The 15,870-nt window shown below is 35.2% G+C and overlaps 1 protein-coding gene across 3 annotated transcripts in view; it reads right to left on the bottom strand.

Annotated features, from left to right (window-relative positions):
• LOC150103262 (FH1/FH2 domain-containing protein 3-like) overlaps positions 1–15,870 on the bottom strand; it is a 469,484-nt gene that overhangs the window by 13,936 nt on the left and 439,678 nt on the right. For 2 of the 3 annotated variants that reach the window (XM_090397849.1, XM_090397847.1), the window contains one exon: positions 3,389–3,556. In XM_090397849.1, coding sequence (XP_090253975.1) covers positions 3,389–3,556 — 168 coding nt within the window. The remainder of the gene's footprint in view (positions 1–3,388; positions 3,557–15,870) is intronic. The other variant, XM_090397848.1, reaches the window with a different exon arrangement.

The raw sequence follows: 15,870 nt of genomic DNA, 5'->3' as shown, positions 1-15,870 counted from the left end.
AATCTGCTAGATTTAAGGTAACTAGTAGTGTACCTCAGGGTTCAGTCCTTGCGCCATTATTGTTCAATCTATAAATTAATGACATCAAGCAGGGTCTATCATCAGATTTGCAATTGTTTGCTGACGATGATGCAAAGATAAGCAGGGCAATCAGGGATGCTACTGATATTCAGCAATTCCAAAATGATTTGAATAGACTGGAAATCTGGGCAAACGAAAATGCCTATCATTTTAATGTTAGTAAGTGTAAAGTTATGCAATTTGGCGTGATTAGAATTCCAGCGGCATATTATTTTAGTGGGATTATGCTACAAGAAACTGAAGACGCAAGAATCAGGCAAGAGATTCATGGTATTGAGTGAATGAATTGTCCAAAAATAGTTTAAAAAACTTGCATGTAATGCATTCCGTGATAAATGACTAAAAAATTAAAAGTTAAAGAAAATGTACCATATAAATAAAATAGATTCCATATAAACTCACACCTAACAAGTTGCTGACAAATGAGTAAGACATTAGGTCTGATTACGTCTGAACCTATCAATTTTCTTAGCACTGCTTTCACATCACGCTAATGAATCATCTTTGAACTAGGTGACATACAAGAAAAAAAAATTAGGTACAGCAACACTAATTAATCATCATTGAATGCTCTTATATCATCCAATGCTACACACAACAAATCCAGTAATTTACTATCAGAGGATTTTCATGCCTAGGGGAATAGAGTTGGTATTGTCCATTACAAGTCTTACCCTCCAGTCAAAAGATTATTATTATTAAGAAAGAAAAGACAGGGGGGTGTGAAAGTAGAGTATAAAAGTGCAAAAGTGTGAGAATAAGGATCAGATTTTGTATGGTGATTCATTGATAAGGAGAGTGCTTGAGGAGAGTGTGACAAAATCATATTTTCCCGGTGCTAAAATTAAGGATGTCAATAATGCTGTAAAGATGCAGAGAGTGAAAGAGATGTTTATTTTGGCTGGTATAAATGACTTAGCAGGTAACAAAATGTGGTATGTAAGAAGACATGAAAGAGTTGCTAGCATGCAACTCTCTTCTACAGATACTTTCGTGGACGGTACTCTGCTGAATTGGCCACAATTATTCCTCCACTCTCCTCCAAAATCATTAAAACAAGAACCACTGCTAACCAACACCCTTTTCCTGTCCATCTTGAAACTCACCAAACCAACTTCACTGCCTCCTCCTTCATCCCATCTATTTCTGTTCTTTGGAACAGTTTCCTCCCACTCTGCCTTCCCCAAAGATTACAACCCTCAGCTGTTCAAACAAAATGTGAACAGATTTTGCTTGGATCAGATTTAAAAAAATAAAAAATAAAAAATGATGAGGCCAAAAGAAACCCTAAGGAATTATTTTTGTTATGTGGCAAGTAAAAGGAGGAATGACTATGGAAGGATGACTGAAGGGTGGTGATGTTGTAATGTCAGATGTGACATTGACTGATAGAAGAATAGAGGTTGAAAAAATGGAAGTGCTTAAAATATTGCAGAACCTCAATACAAACACAGTCATGGGATTATTATTATTATCTGAGACCTCCAGGGAGTCAAGGACTCATCGAGGGAGGCTGTAAATTACCCAACCCAGCTATCATACCTTCCCTTAAATTCATTTACACTAGTTATACTCACCCTAAGGGCAAATTATTCCACTCACTCACTGCTCTCTGGGAGAAAAACTTCAGTCTGCAATCCACATATTCGCAATCTGTCCTCATAATCTAAATTCCATAATCCAGATATAATATTTGTAACTCTTCTTTGCACCCTTTCCACAGCTTCTTTATCCCCTTGGAACCCGGGAGACTAAATCTGTGCACAGTAATACAGGTGTGGTCTTATCAAAGCCTTATAAAGAGGCAAAATTACTTCCTTATTCTTACATGTCAAGGTTCACTTCAACATAGCAATTATCCTCTGAGTTGTATTTGCAACTTTTGCTATGTGACCTTTGAACTTTAAATTCTTAAATGCTTGTGAGGCATTTGTACCCAGTTTATATGCATAAAATATGAACACTTGAAAACAAACATAAACATGTATAACAGCACCTTTTGTGATTCTATTATATATAACTTTATGTCAAAATATTAATTTGCAAAAACTGCACAAAATTTCTAATCACTTTATCTTTTGGATTGACCAAAAGATCTAGTCTCATCTTCCCCCCCATTGGAAACATTTAAGTATTTACTAGATGATCTGGGGAAGCAAGGGAAAGAGAAAACATAATGCCTGAATTACCATGTGGGTCACCAAGTCGTGTATTTTAAAATCATGATGGCAGTGGAATCTGGGTAACTTAGAATGTAGGAAGTGAGCCAAATAATCTACAGTCATTTATGCAGATCACTGTACTGTTATTCTGGATTATGTGGGTGACCAGTTTTTGTTTAGATTATATATGGATTAATTGTGTTTTAGATCTAGTTGGATTTTCCCAGGAACATCCAATATGTAGGACAGTTTCTGCATGAAAGCTATCCGTACTTTGGCAGTTTAAATATCAGCATTTCTATTTTAATTTGATTGATTCAAGATAGTTTCAGCGGCTTCTTTGAATCTTCTCACAGAAACATGAGATCCTTTCACTTGATCAGATAGTTAGTTCGTAGAATATGGCTTCACTTTCTGTAATACAGAAATTTTATCTTTTGTGTTCATTTTTTTTAAATTTTAGCAGTATAGTCAGTTTTTCCAAAGTGTGGAAATCTGCAAATATGGTTTATTTTTTTATATGCCAGAGTATGCTAATGGAGCTTAAGATCCTTAGTAGAAAAAAGTAAATTCTGAATTTTTGTGGATAATTTATATGTTATTTGTTTAATGTCTTGTCTTTTCTGGTCTATTTTCACTTCTTGAGTGGTGAATGAAAACTGAGTTTTTATTTAAACCAAGATATGGTATGGCCACTTCAAAAAGAACACCACATTGCACCAAAATTTATCTCTGCAACTGTTTTGGTTTAGATGAATTTATTTATGATGAATATGCATCATTTGCTCTGAAATCAAATGGAATCTAGTTACTGATCATTCAGAAGGTTTTCCTCAAAAGTGAATATAATAGGGAAAATCGACCATGCAATCAGTTATTGCAATGTATTGCTTATCAAATAGTTTCAGCATCATCACCATTGATGATTACTGATCATTGCACAAGCAAGTGTTAATTAAACGTAGAACTGAAAGATGCTAGATACTTGAAAAACGGGAATGCAAGTTAAAGTGTTTTTTTCGTCCTACTTTTGATAAAGATAATCTTAAACGATAAAATTAAAATGATAAAGATAAAATTAAACGTTTTTTTAACATAAAGATAATCTTAAATTTACATATGAAATAGACTAATTTTCTACTTACATGACTTTCTGTCACCATATCGAGCTTTTTTCCTAATTCTTGGTTCATTACGAGCTGGCTGTGTTGTTGCTGTCTTAACAAGGCTTTCGAGAATTTCGTCATCAGCATCTGTGAGGTTTTCATCCTTCACTTGATTGCTATGCCTTCCCAAACTTCCACCAGAACCTACTGCAAAGAAGGTTAAAATAAAACTTTTTATAATTTTATACTTTTTATACATTCTTTGAATCTTTTATACCTTTTATAATTTCTGCAAAGATTAAAAGCAGTTTAATATAATGATCAAAGTACAGGACAAGAAAAATAGTACATATAAATAAGAAATTTAATAATGCACTGACACACACACACACACACACACACACACACACACACACACACACACACACACACACACACACACACACACACACACACATATATAATATAAATTATAAATGGATGAAAAAAATGCAAATGTATTTATTTATTTACCATTCCCTCTACTTTTTTTATGTATAAGTTTCTTTCTTTTCAAGGCTATCACTGAATCAGTGATAGCCTTGGGCCAGCTATCTCTCTGATTGGCTACGAGTGAAGATTGAACTGCCCACTCAGTCCAAAAGTTAGATAGGGTAAACGGCCCTGCCTACTTCCTATATGGGAACAAATAGGCGTTAGCTGATTTTTTTTTTTTCTTTTACGCATACACATGTACTCTGTGCTTAAATTGTTCCTTCGTTTTGCAATGGCCATGTCACTGGCATCAGAGAAATAGAAAGACTGCATTTTGGTGATTTTGTTGCATGCTCACTCTGAAGATGTGATAAGATTCTCACTATGAAGTGTATTTTGTATTAAATACTTGATTTTTGTCCATAAATAATTTACTTATTAAATAGTCAGTTTATTATGTATTTTAATTATATTAGTTCTAGTACTGTAATAATTTATTTAACTTTGAACAAAAAGATTCGATATGGATTACAGTTAAAGCAACTAAGGCTATACTATAAGGCCAGTATGTTATATCTGTTAAATGCACATTTCTCTGTCTGGGTGTATTTTAATTTGAAGAATAAAAAAACCCCAGTGTCTGGGAAGGAAAAGCTCTGCTTCCTGCATGAGACCAGCCAACCCACCTTCAATTGAAAAGTCTTTATTGCATCTAGATCAGTATTTCCCAACGTTTTTTGGATCATGCCCCACCTCAATGCCTCAAAGATTTTGATACCCCCCCCCCCCCCCCGCTGACAATGGTGAGTGTTTTGAGTATATCAATGATGAGGTGACGAATGCAATATCATTTTCTCAACATGGGGCATACGCTCCATGTTGAGAAACACTGATCTAGATGGAATTCAAACTATTTCCAACTGAAGAGCAAATGCTGTGTTGTCCTTGTAAGTGTGCTATAGAGGCAGTGCATTTCATAGAAATATTTGGTTGCAGTTCCTCTGTTATTACTCTGTTCTGCAGTGATTTTGTTATGAGTTTTGAGTAATCTGACAGAACAGAATAATGATCTATTATGATCTTGTTTTTACTAATTTTAGTAAGAGAGACTATGTTTTTACATGGTTCTGGAGTAAACCAGAGGGCTTAAAGAATACACTCATCTGTGACAAGTGAGAATTTTTAGTTAATGAGTAAAAAATAAAAATCGGGTGCTTAAGTTTAAATGCATCTGTATGTCAAAAGTTTTATTTATGTAATGTTGATTCTATAGCATGTTTTATTATAAGTACAGTAAAACCCCAAAGTTACGCGGTAGGTGGGACCAACAAAAAACGCATAAGTCGAATTCGCTTAACTGGGGGTATAATTTTGCACGTAATTTATATACACAAACATACAATTGGGACCTTTACAAAAACACCTATATTTTTTAAGAAATATAAATCATAATTGTAGTTTTTCGTACATAAAAAAAAGAAAGTTATTTCGATGTTGATGGTTTCATGAAATCTAATAGATTTGTCTGACGGCATAATGTCTTTTTTCTTGTCACGTAAAATTTCTTCATAGCAAGCTAATGATTGTTTTATTCCTTACCTTGTGGCTACAATTCGTTCCTCGTTAGAATCTATGTCCTCCAAAATCTGTAAACCTTTCTTTTATGATTGTTCTTACTGTGGATTCCTGTAGATCGAACTTCTTTGCTAGCTCACAAATTTTCATTCATTCTGCCTTCAAAATCCTTAATAATGTTGAGTTTTGTTTCCAAAGTCAATGTTTTTCTTTTCTTGCTAGCTGTAGAAGAATAGGATTTGCTTCTTTTGGATGACATTATTATTTTTTATGTGATAAAATTTTTATCAAGAACATAACATTAAACAATCGCAAGGTTTGTAGACTATAAAAATCGTGTATGAATGGAGACCGCATGAAACATGTCAGTGTTTGTTCACAGCATGTGCGACACTGGTGAATGCGGCTGGCACCTGAAAGATACGACTAGTGGTGAGGCGTGAAGCGGGATGGGAATACGTACATATAAGAAACCGCGTAAGTTGGGGTATGACTGTATTTAGGATTAGCTTCTGACTAAACCTGATGGGAAAAAAAAAATCAGTATTTCTTAATTAATTTTTGTTAAGAAAGAAATAAAAATTCCTTGTATTTTTATCTCACTTATCATGCCTATCAGGGCATGTACAAACTGCTTTGTTTTATTGATTTTCACTAATTTTTTTCATAATGGGATGTGATCAATAACTGAATGTGATCCAGTTGGTGAGAGTGATTATAAAGTAATTACCTGGGTTGTGGCTAGTCATATGAAGACTTCTATGAGGAAAGGATATATGTAGAATTAGAAGGCTGGTGATTATGAAAAGCTTAGGAAATAGCTTGGAGCTATAACATGGAATGAGGTGTTAAGCGGAAGTGAGATTAATGCTGCATGGGTACTGATCAAAAGATATTTAACAATATCAATGTGCAAATTTCTGAATGTTAAAAGACTGAATAAATTCATCAGATGGATGAATAAAGGGACTGAGCATGAAATTTGGAAGAAGAGGATACCTTGATCAGGTCTCATATGGATTATTGTATAGAGATTTGTTCAACAGGTTTTCATAGTGACAAGGATATGTTAGAAAGGGTGCAGAGAAGATTCACAAAGGTGGTAAATGGTCTTTGGAATGTGGAGTATGAATACAGATTGAAAGAATGTAAATTACAAAGTCTTGTGAATAGGAGGAGGAGAAGATATGATTGAAACATAGAAGTTAGTCATGGGTTGTTACCAGGTTAACATGGAAGAAATTTTTCATAGAATGGGATAGATAAAAGGGGGGATGGGGAAGAACAAGAAGTCATCTCTGAACTGAAACTGTATAAGGAGGGTGTGAGCAGAGAAGTGAGGAGATTCTTTGCATGGAGAGTGGTTGGTGAGTGAAATGCATTGGCCTGAGTGCATTGTGAATGTAGACACACTGAATCAGTTTAAAGCACAGTTGAGTGAGCTTTGTGTGTGATGTACCTCCCATAATGACCTCCTCAGATTAACATCTGAGGTCAGATGTTAATAATAACAATCTTTGAAGAATGCTCAGGTATTATGCAAAGTAACCAGCTAATTTTGTATTATGTAAAATAGAAATAAGCAGATCACCAATAGCAGCAATTGACTTATTTCAAACCCTGCAACTGAATATCCAAAATTTAAACAATTTTAATAGTGAATATCATAACATGGAAAGAGGCTAAAAATATACATACAGCAATCCTTCGATTAATGTGTTGTTTAAAATGGGCATATTAATCGAAAACACACTAATCAAATCTAATAACCTATGGGAAAAAGTATAATTCATTACTCAAAATTCTTTTTTGACCCTTAATTTTTTTTATAAAAGAATTAGGGTATGTCTCAGAGCCTAGTTAAAGGAAAACCATGAAGAGCAGAAAGAACAATAAAATATATTCAGAATATAAATTTATTATTCTACTTCTTAATAAAGAATTGAGCTAACATAGTTTGGTGGGCAATCTGTTTCTTTTTTTTATACGACTGATGCTATGGCACTATTGCCTTTCTACTCTTCTGCAAATTTTACTGCTTCTCTCTTCATCAGGATCAGCCTCTAAGCATTGTTGCTTAAAAACTTTGATTGTACAAAAAATATTTTCAAACTGTTTTTGTGAAATCTCTTTTGGCTGACTGTCAGTGGTTAAATTTTCTTCATATTCTTCAGGATCTTCCCCCTGTGCATCTAAATTTAGCAGGCCGGAATCATTCAATTCTTCAGAATGAGATTTAATTAACTCTTTGACGTTATCATTGTCAATCTCATCAAAACCAGTTCATGCCAAATGTTGGTAATTTCCTCAACAACATTATTCGTTTCATCTGAAAAGCCTCTAAAATCGTTTGCACAATATGGAAGAATGTGCTTCCAAATGGCTCACATATTGCTAACAGTAATTTCATTCCAAGATTGATGAATATTTTCAACAACAGATTTAACGCTAAATTTCTTCCAGAATTCTACTAATGTCATAGAATTCTCTCCAGATTTTGCTTCTATTGCCTGTTTAAATGTTCTTCTCAGGTGGTATGCCTTAAAGGTTGTGATAATCCCCTGGTCCATAGGTTGTATGAGAAAAGTTGCATTTGGCAGTAAAAATATCACTTTAATGTTCCCACACAACGAATCAAGAGAAGTAGGGTGACCAAGTGCATTGTCTAAAATAAACAGAGCTTTAAAATCAAGATTATTTCATTTGCAAAAATTCTCAACTGTTAGACAAAAATAACTTGTGAACCGTCTTTCAAATAAAGCTTTAGTAATCCATGCTTTCTTGTTAGACTTACATATAATGGGGAAGGAAGCTTGATTAATGCCTTTGAGGGCCCTAAGATTTTGTGCCCTATAAACTACCATGGGTTTTAACTTTAGATCACCTTCAGCACTGCTACCTAATAGAAGAGTCATTCTATCTTTTTGCGACTTCATAACCAGGCTGAGATTTCTCTGATTTGGCCAGAAAAGTCTTGGATGGCATTTTCCTCCATAAAAATGGCTGGTTTCAATGACATTAAACATTTGTTAGCCACAATAGCCTCGTTCTTCATTAACAAATTTTCTTCAAAATCTCTGGATAATTTGAGGCCACTTCCTTATCTGCACTTGTAGCTTCGCCTGCGATTCGAATATTATGTAGGCTATTTCTCTTTTTTAACTGCTCAAATCATCCAGCACTAGCATGGAATTCTTTTTCATCATTGATAGTCCTTTCTTTCAAGGTTGCAAAGAGACTTGCTTTTGATTAATAAGGTCAGTGCTTAACAGGATCCATTTTTGGTTACAATCTTTGATCCATGTAGAAAGAAGTTTCTCTAATTCAATCATTATAATACTTTGATTTAGAGTGCCCTGCATGCATGATGAGCTTGAAGCAGCCTTACCTTTCTCTTTGTATCCAGCAGTTTGCTCAAAATTGCTCTTATAGTTAATTCACCCATTTTGTGTTCTTGTCCTATTTTTGCTCTGGACTCACCTTGTTCATTTTTCTTTATTATTTCAAGTTTTTCTTTCAATGAGATTACTTTTTGAATCTTTTTACACCACCACTTTTTTGCACACTAATTCTTTTACTCATGATTAAAGTTTGGAAAAATACTTTAAAATAAAAAAAGTAAGGAAAACAATTGCAAAAGAGGCATGAGATATGATCAGCAAAATGCTATGTAATTAGCAGACAACATAAATTTTGGGGGTAAATTTGGAACATAGTGTACATGGAAATCGTGTAGTACTGTATGCCATTGAAAAATAACTTTGTAAAATTTTTAAATCGGTAACTAAATTATTTCATCCTGGTGACTGATTTTTTAAAATAGTTAGCCATAAAAAAATGTATAGATAGAAAATTTTTAAAATCTGTAATATTTATTTTTAAGATGTATATAGGCACACTAATTGAATTTTAGAGGCGCATTAATTGAATTTGGTATAGAAAAAAAAAAATTATGCACTAATTGAAAACACACGAATTGGAGATGCATTAATTGAGGGATTGCTGTGTATATTTATGATTTCTTTGCTTTTGAGTGTTTTCTCAGTTGCTGCTGAATCATATTTCATCACCAATCCTATTCTCTTGCCAATGTTTTGGAGCCAATCAGAATTCAAAAAATCCATTAGTGTAGCTAAATATGAGATGCTACCAAAAGGTTGAGAAATTTGAATAAAGTGAGTGAATCAGTTATCGTACAGCCTTGCACTGCTATCAAAGGCAAGCAGTACCCTTTGTAAATCTGTATGTCAACAGCCAGTGGCATACTCACTTCCTGAATTTCATTGTCCAGTGTGAAACTACTTCCCTGCTTATTGGAAGCCTGAAGTGGCTTGAAAAAGTTCCATGTTTGGTCTCTAGAGCAGGGTTTCCAGAGACTATGTAAAAATAAATAAAAAATTATAAAAAATATATAATGATAAAAAGAAAAAAATCCTCAGCCCATATATGGCACAAATGTGCTAGAAGGTTTGCAAATAACCTTTTATGGGTGCGAACCCCCCCCCCCCCAAAAAGCCGTCAAGCTGAGAGATTGCTCTTTCTTTTAGGATTACATGGTGGTCAGCATTCATAGTGAGAATTTATGGAGACACAGCACACGTGTTAGAATGATTACTTTACTTATCATTAAGGAAGTAACATTCGACATTTCAACCTCTGTATTGAAGTTATCATGAGAGTTATCATAAGGAGAAATTGGAAGGGCAAGATATCAGTGTGTGGGAACCTGTGAAGGAATATTTATTAGCCTGTCCTCTGCTATATATGTACAGGATACAAGCTACATGCTGCCAGCTACATGACACTACACTACACAAAAGTAAGATGAATCTAAATGTTCGAACATTTGATGCTCTGATAGGATAGATAAGGTAATTTGCTTACCATATTTTGTGTGAGTGTATGTGTGTTTCTGGCCAAATTACTCATTTTGCAAGATGAAAAACCCTTCCAACTCTTTCCAATCAAAGGGCATAATCAAAACTAACTGAACTATGAAGGATCTCAACAATAATAATAATAATAATAATTATAACAACTTGTATGCAAATATACTTAAACGTAATGTTTCAGTATAGTTTGTAGTATTTTTTATGCAGTGTTTAAATAATGGCAGCAGCTGCAGCTCAGTTTTCCAAAGGGCTTATTGCCAAGTCCATCCCCATTTAAGGACTACATTTTACACGATTGCTATAGGATTTTTTGGTATGCAGTGCTTGCGGCATGTACACATCCTGGCAGTTTGAAATGTGGCTGGTGAGAAATCGGGGAGCGCATGACTGTGCAAAATGTAGAAAATGGGAAGAACTTTGTGATTTAGAAATTAGCTTAATGGATCTAGGAAATATTATGTCAGAAATAGGTGAATATTGACTGAGAAAGAGACGAGTAGCATGATCGAGGAAAATGAGTGGAATGTGAATGAAAAAATAAAAGTAGGGAGTGTAGTAGGTTTGAAACATCCTGAAGTTTTAGAAGATGGTATTAATTGGGAAGATGAATGCCAAGCAAGAGTAAGTACCTTGCAGAGAGAGACAGATGCACTAAAAGAAGAAGTGAAATGTGCCAGGAACGAGTTGAGAAGTGTGAAAGATGAGATTAGGTGACTGGAAACAACAACTGGAAAGCAATCAAGGTAGGAGTGAGAGTTATCGAAATGATAGAAAGGGAGAGAACAGGAGACCAGTAAAAGAGAGAGAGAAATGAAAGAAAGGTGAGACAGTGCTGGAACCCGGGATGGAGAGAAGAGATGACAGGAAAGTAGTTAGAGGAGATAGAGAGAATGGGGGAATGCAGGTGAGCAAGAAAGAGTGGTGAGAGGTGTGATGTATAGAGACTTGATGATCCATGATGTACAAGATAGAATGCCAGAGGAGTGTTTGCTGGAGGAATGATACATAGCGTGACTATGGAAATTAAGCGAGGTGAAAGAATAGATGAGATGATTGTGATGGTTGACATGAACAACTTGAGAAGCAGTGTGAATCGGGTAGCAAGAGATCTGAGGTTCATGCTTGAGGTTGTATGGAAGATGGTAGAAAGTGTGTTGCTCAGGTGTGTGTGTGTGAGAAACAGGTTGTATTTGAATGAGGAAGGACATAGTCATCTGGAGAGAATGTTGTTCTCTGAACAAGTCAGTGTGTCAATGCAGGGAAACTAGAATTATCAGGGTGAATGGTAGCAGAAGTGGCCTCTTGTAGGAATAGGTGCTCAGGAGTAGCAGGAATACATCAGTTAATATGGAATCCAGTGGAGTCTGGAAGGAATAATGATAGGTATAGAAATAGTGACAATACCTTGATTCTTTATACTAATGCCAGGAGTATCCAGAAAGGAGATGAATTGGTGATGCTGATAGCATAAGCCTGTCCAAAGATTATTGGGATCTCTGAGACATGGTTGACGGAAGATGATATGCTGACAGGAATGGAAGTAGCAGGGGGTATAGCATTTTTCAATAGGATAAGAAGAACAAACGCAGTTATGGAGTACTGTTTATGATAAGTGATGACTTATGTCCTCTCAGAGTACAGGATTTGGAGGGAAATGGCACTATTGGTTTTGAAAGCATATGGAGCAGGAGATTTTTAGGCACTTAACTTTGGCAAGTGAAAAAAGGTGATTGTTATGGGAGATTTTAATTACAGCAGGATAAATTGGAAAGAGGAAACTTCCCTTACTACTAGATGCAGGAATAAAATTCCTTCTACTACAACATGTAGTAGAAGCAATACAAGGTTCAAAAGTTTTAGATTTGGTCATAGCATAAGAAGATCTGATTATAACTGAGAGGGCATCTCTGCTCTCAGTTGGAGAGAGTGATCATGTGGTTATGACTAGGAAGATGAATAGGCATGTAGGAGTATCAACGAGAAAAGAATGTATGTGGAATTATAAGGCAGGTGATTATAATAGTTTTAGATATCAGTGTGTGGGAACCTGTGAAGGAATATTTATTAGCAGCAATAGCAAGTTGTACACCATGAGTGAAGAAGAGAACACAATTTGGTGTAAAGTGAATAACAAACAATATCAAACAGGAACTGCAAGTAAAAAAGAAGTTATGGAAGAGATATAAGGAGAGAGAGGTGGAAAGCAGAAAAATAAAGAATATAAGACTCCGGCCAGGAGAGTGACTAGTATGGTAAAGAAGGCAGAATTGAAATATGAGAAGAGATTGGCTCTGTGATCCAAAGAAAATCCTAAGGCATTCTTTTGTTATGTGGCCAGTAAGAGGAGAGATGATTGAGGAGAAAGAATGACATTGCTGAATAAAAATGGGAATAGAGTGACTAATGCAAAAGACATGGTGGAGTTTTTCAATGAACACTTCATTGGGGTATTTCATGCTAAAGAAGTAGTTTTAATACCAGAGAGACAGGATAGGTTTGAGATTTAGAAGTGCAAGATGAGAGTGTTTCAAGTATTCTGGATGTCAATAAAGCAATGGGACTGGATGAGATTTCTCCATGGGTTTTGAGAGAATGTCCTAAAGAACTGGCAGTTCTGTTGTCCTGGCTTTACAGTGAAAATCTGGGCATGGGAAAAGTGCCCAAGGAGGGTAAGATAGTGCTATTGCATATGGGTGGTAGCAGACTGGAAGTGTCAAACTATAGACCAGTTTGTATTTCATCAGTAGTTAAGATTTTGGAGAAATTAATAAGGGATCATTTTGGATTGATGAGGGTAATGTTATGAGCATAGTCAGCATGGATTTGTTAAGGGGCACTCTTGTTTTAGTAATATGATTGCCTTTTATGATAAAAGGAAAAGGCATATTCTGATATTTTTTTGGATATTACAAAAGGATTTGACAGGGTACCACATGATAAGTTCATATTTAAGTTGCAGCACATAGGTTTAGATGTCAGGTTAGTGAACTGGATTCGAGATTGGCTATCTGATATGTGTATGAGTGAGGAAGCAGTATCAAGGAAGCAGAAGGTTACAAGTGAGTTCCAATTTAATTACCAGGCTGTCATATGGCAATTTATCATACACCCTTCTGCAAAATCTAAATATACCACTGTATTTGCAGTGGTATATTTGGCCTTGTGATCCAAAGAAAATCCTAAGGAATTCTTTTGTTATGTGGCCAGTAAGAGGAGAAATGATTGAGGAGAAAGAATGACATTGTTGAATAAAAATGGGAATAGAGTGACCCCCTTATCCAATGCATCTGTCACTTTAGTATAAAAAGTAATTAGATTGCTAAAACACGATCTTCCTTTAACAAATTCATTATGGCTGACAAAGAGTATTTTTCTTTATCAACCCAATTCTGAATCTTGGTTCTAACTAACCTCTCTAACACCTTAACCACGACTCCAGACTGGTCTATAATTCAAAGCCCTACGCTTATCCCCCTCCCCCTTATGAATTGGAACAATTTTACCTTCTTTCCAATTTTTTGGAATGTGATCCAGTGCAAGACTCGTTGAAAAGATATGTAAAAGCTGTTAACTCTCCAGATCATTCCCTCAAAACATGTGGAGAAATAGCATCAAGTCATACAGCCTTATTTACATCACATCTATTCAATTCCTCATATATCCATGTTCACTTACTAACAGTTCCTCCTCCTCCTTTCTCACTGCTTTCAAGTTCTGCATGATGTCACATTCATAAGAATGAAATAACTTTATAAATTGCTAATTAAATATCTCAACTATATCCTCTGCAGTGGTTATCTGAAGGGAATAAATTATTACCTGTGGAAAGAGTGCAGAGGCAGATAACAAAGATGATATCAGGACTGTACAATGTTAGTTATGAGAATAGGCTGAGGGAATGTGGACTGCAGTGTTTGGTAGATAGAAGGAGAGGTTTGAGTCTCAAACTGTTGAGAGGTAGTTACAGGGTTGACACTGGGGAGCTCTTTTGTTTAGTGGAATTGGTGGGGGGGGGCAAGGAGCCATCCCTGGAAGTTATGAGAGAAAGGTGTGAGCAAGAGGGTAAGGAGTGGTTTCTTTGCATGGAGGAGAACCATGGAATGCATTGTCTGATAGAATGGTTAGAACATGAACTGGTCAATGGGTTCAAGGAGTGATATAATACTGTGTTTTCTAGGGCGGGCCTCTCACAATGAGTCTTGTGACTCCATGGAGGCCTGAATCATCATAATAATAAATAATAATAATATAGTCCTGTCCTGAATAGTACAGAGAGAGAGAGAGAGAGGGAACAAGTCAGGTGGTTCTACATACTACTTGGAATTTAGCAAAGAATTTACTAAATAAAGTACCTAAGAAGAGATAAAAAATTTTCATAGAAATTAGGGATTGCAAAGTTACTGACTTTTTTCAATTACTAATAACTGATAAAAGAAATTTATACATTCATATATAAATCACTTAGTGCAGAAACGAACAGATTTATGTAATGCAAATTTTCAAAAGCAAATGCTGTTTGTTTTTCTTCTTTTTTTATGACGTGAAATAAGATAATGTTACATTTGGAATTTTCTATACCATTATTGATATTTTTGATTGATATTTTGGTTCATGATTGATATTTTTAGAAATAAAAGGCTACTAAATTGAAACTGGCATGCCAATTTAACAATTTATAAAAATGTGCCCACCAGATGCTAAAGCAGTGGTCGCCAAAGGGGTCAATATGACATTCTTAGGGGTCGATTTAGGCTCAGGGGTCAACAGAAAAATATAAGACATCATTGTATGGGTAATATTTAATTCGGTTAACTTGGATTACCTCCATGACAAAAGACATGGAGGTAATGACAACACAATTAAGAGTGAATCGTGGGATCAGTACCTCCATCTTACAGGTCCATGAATAAGACCTGTAAGATGGAGTAAGGTCATGAAAATAGTTACTGAGGCCAATCAAGTAGGCCAAAATGATGTATTTACCAATAAACGGATGTTGGTGGTTCCTGCCGGCCGGCACAGTGGGAGCGAGATTGCAACACGTGCATGGTTCTTATTTACTGATACTTACAAGTATTCGATCCCAGTCTCATTTTTGTGCATCGACATACAAGTGAGCGTTACTGTTCTAAAATTCATCAACATACATATTATAATTCAATCGTTATTCATTCACAAACTAAACTTCTCTATGTTGAAGAGTTGAGCAGCGCTGGTAGTAATACCAGTAGTTTATTAATATCATTAGTAATACCAGTGATATTACTAGTGATAGTAATAGTAGTAGTACTAGTAATATAATAATATATACTATATTATACATACAATAAACACTGTAACTATAAAATAAACAATCTAAAAATTCACATAAGCGTCTTTTTTTGCTTGTCCTATTATAATTACGTAATAGTAAAATATAGGGGGTCGATAAAAAGTCAAGAAACGCTTGAAGGGTCGACGGGCAAATGACTTTGGTGACCCTTGTGCTAAAGGGACATGTTATAAAGTCAAGTGAGTTCCCTTCTGATATCCAACTTGTAACACACAGCTTGTAGAAATGTATCAACTTCACCAGTTACT

Source organism: Typopeltis vanoorti, chromosome 9 (genome assembly GCF_054136105.1).
Source record: "Typopeltis vanoorti isolate ZY-2024b chromosome 9, IOZ_Tvanoo_1.0, whole genome shotgun sequence".
Lineage (NCBI taxonomy): Eukaryota > Metazoa > Arthropoda > Arachnida > Uropygi > Thelyphonidae > Typopeltis > Typopeltis vanoorti.
The sequence above is the reverse complement of the archived record's forward strand: the minus strand, read 5'-3'. Positions and strand labels throughout refer to the sequence as shown.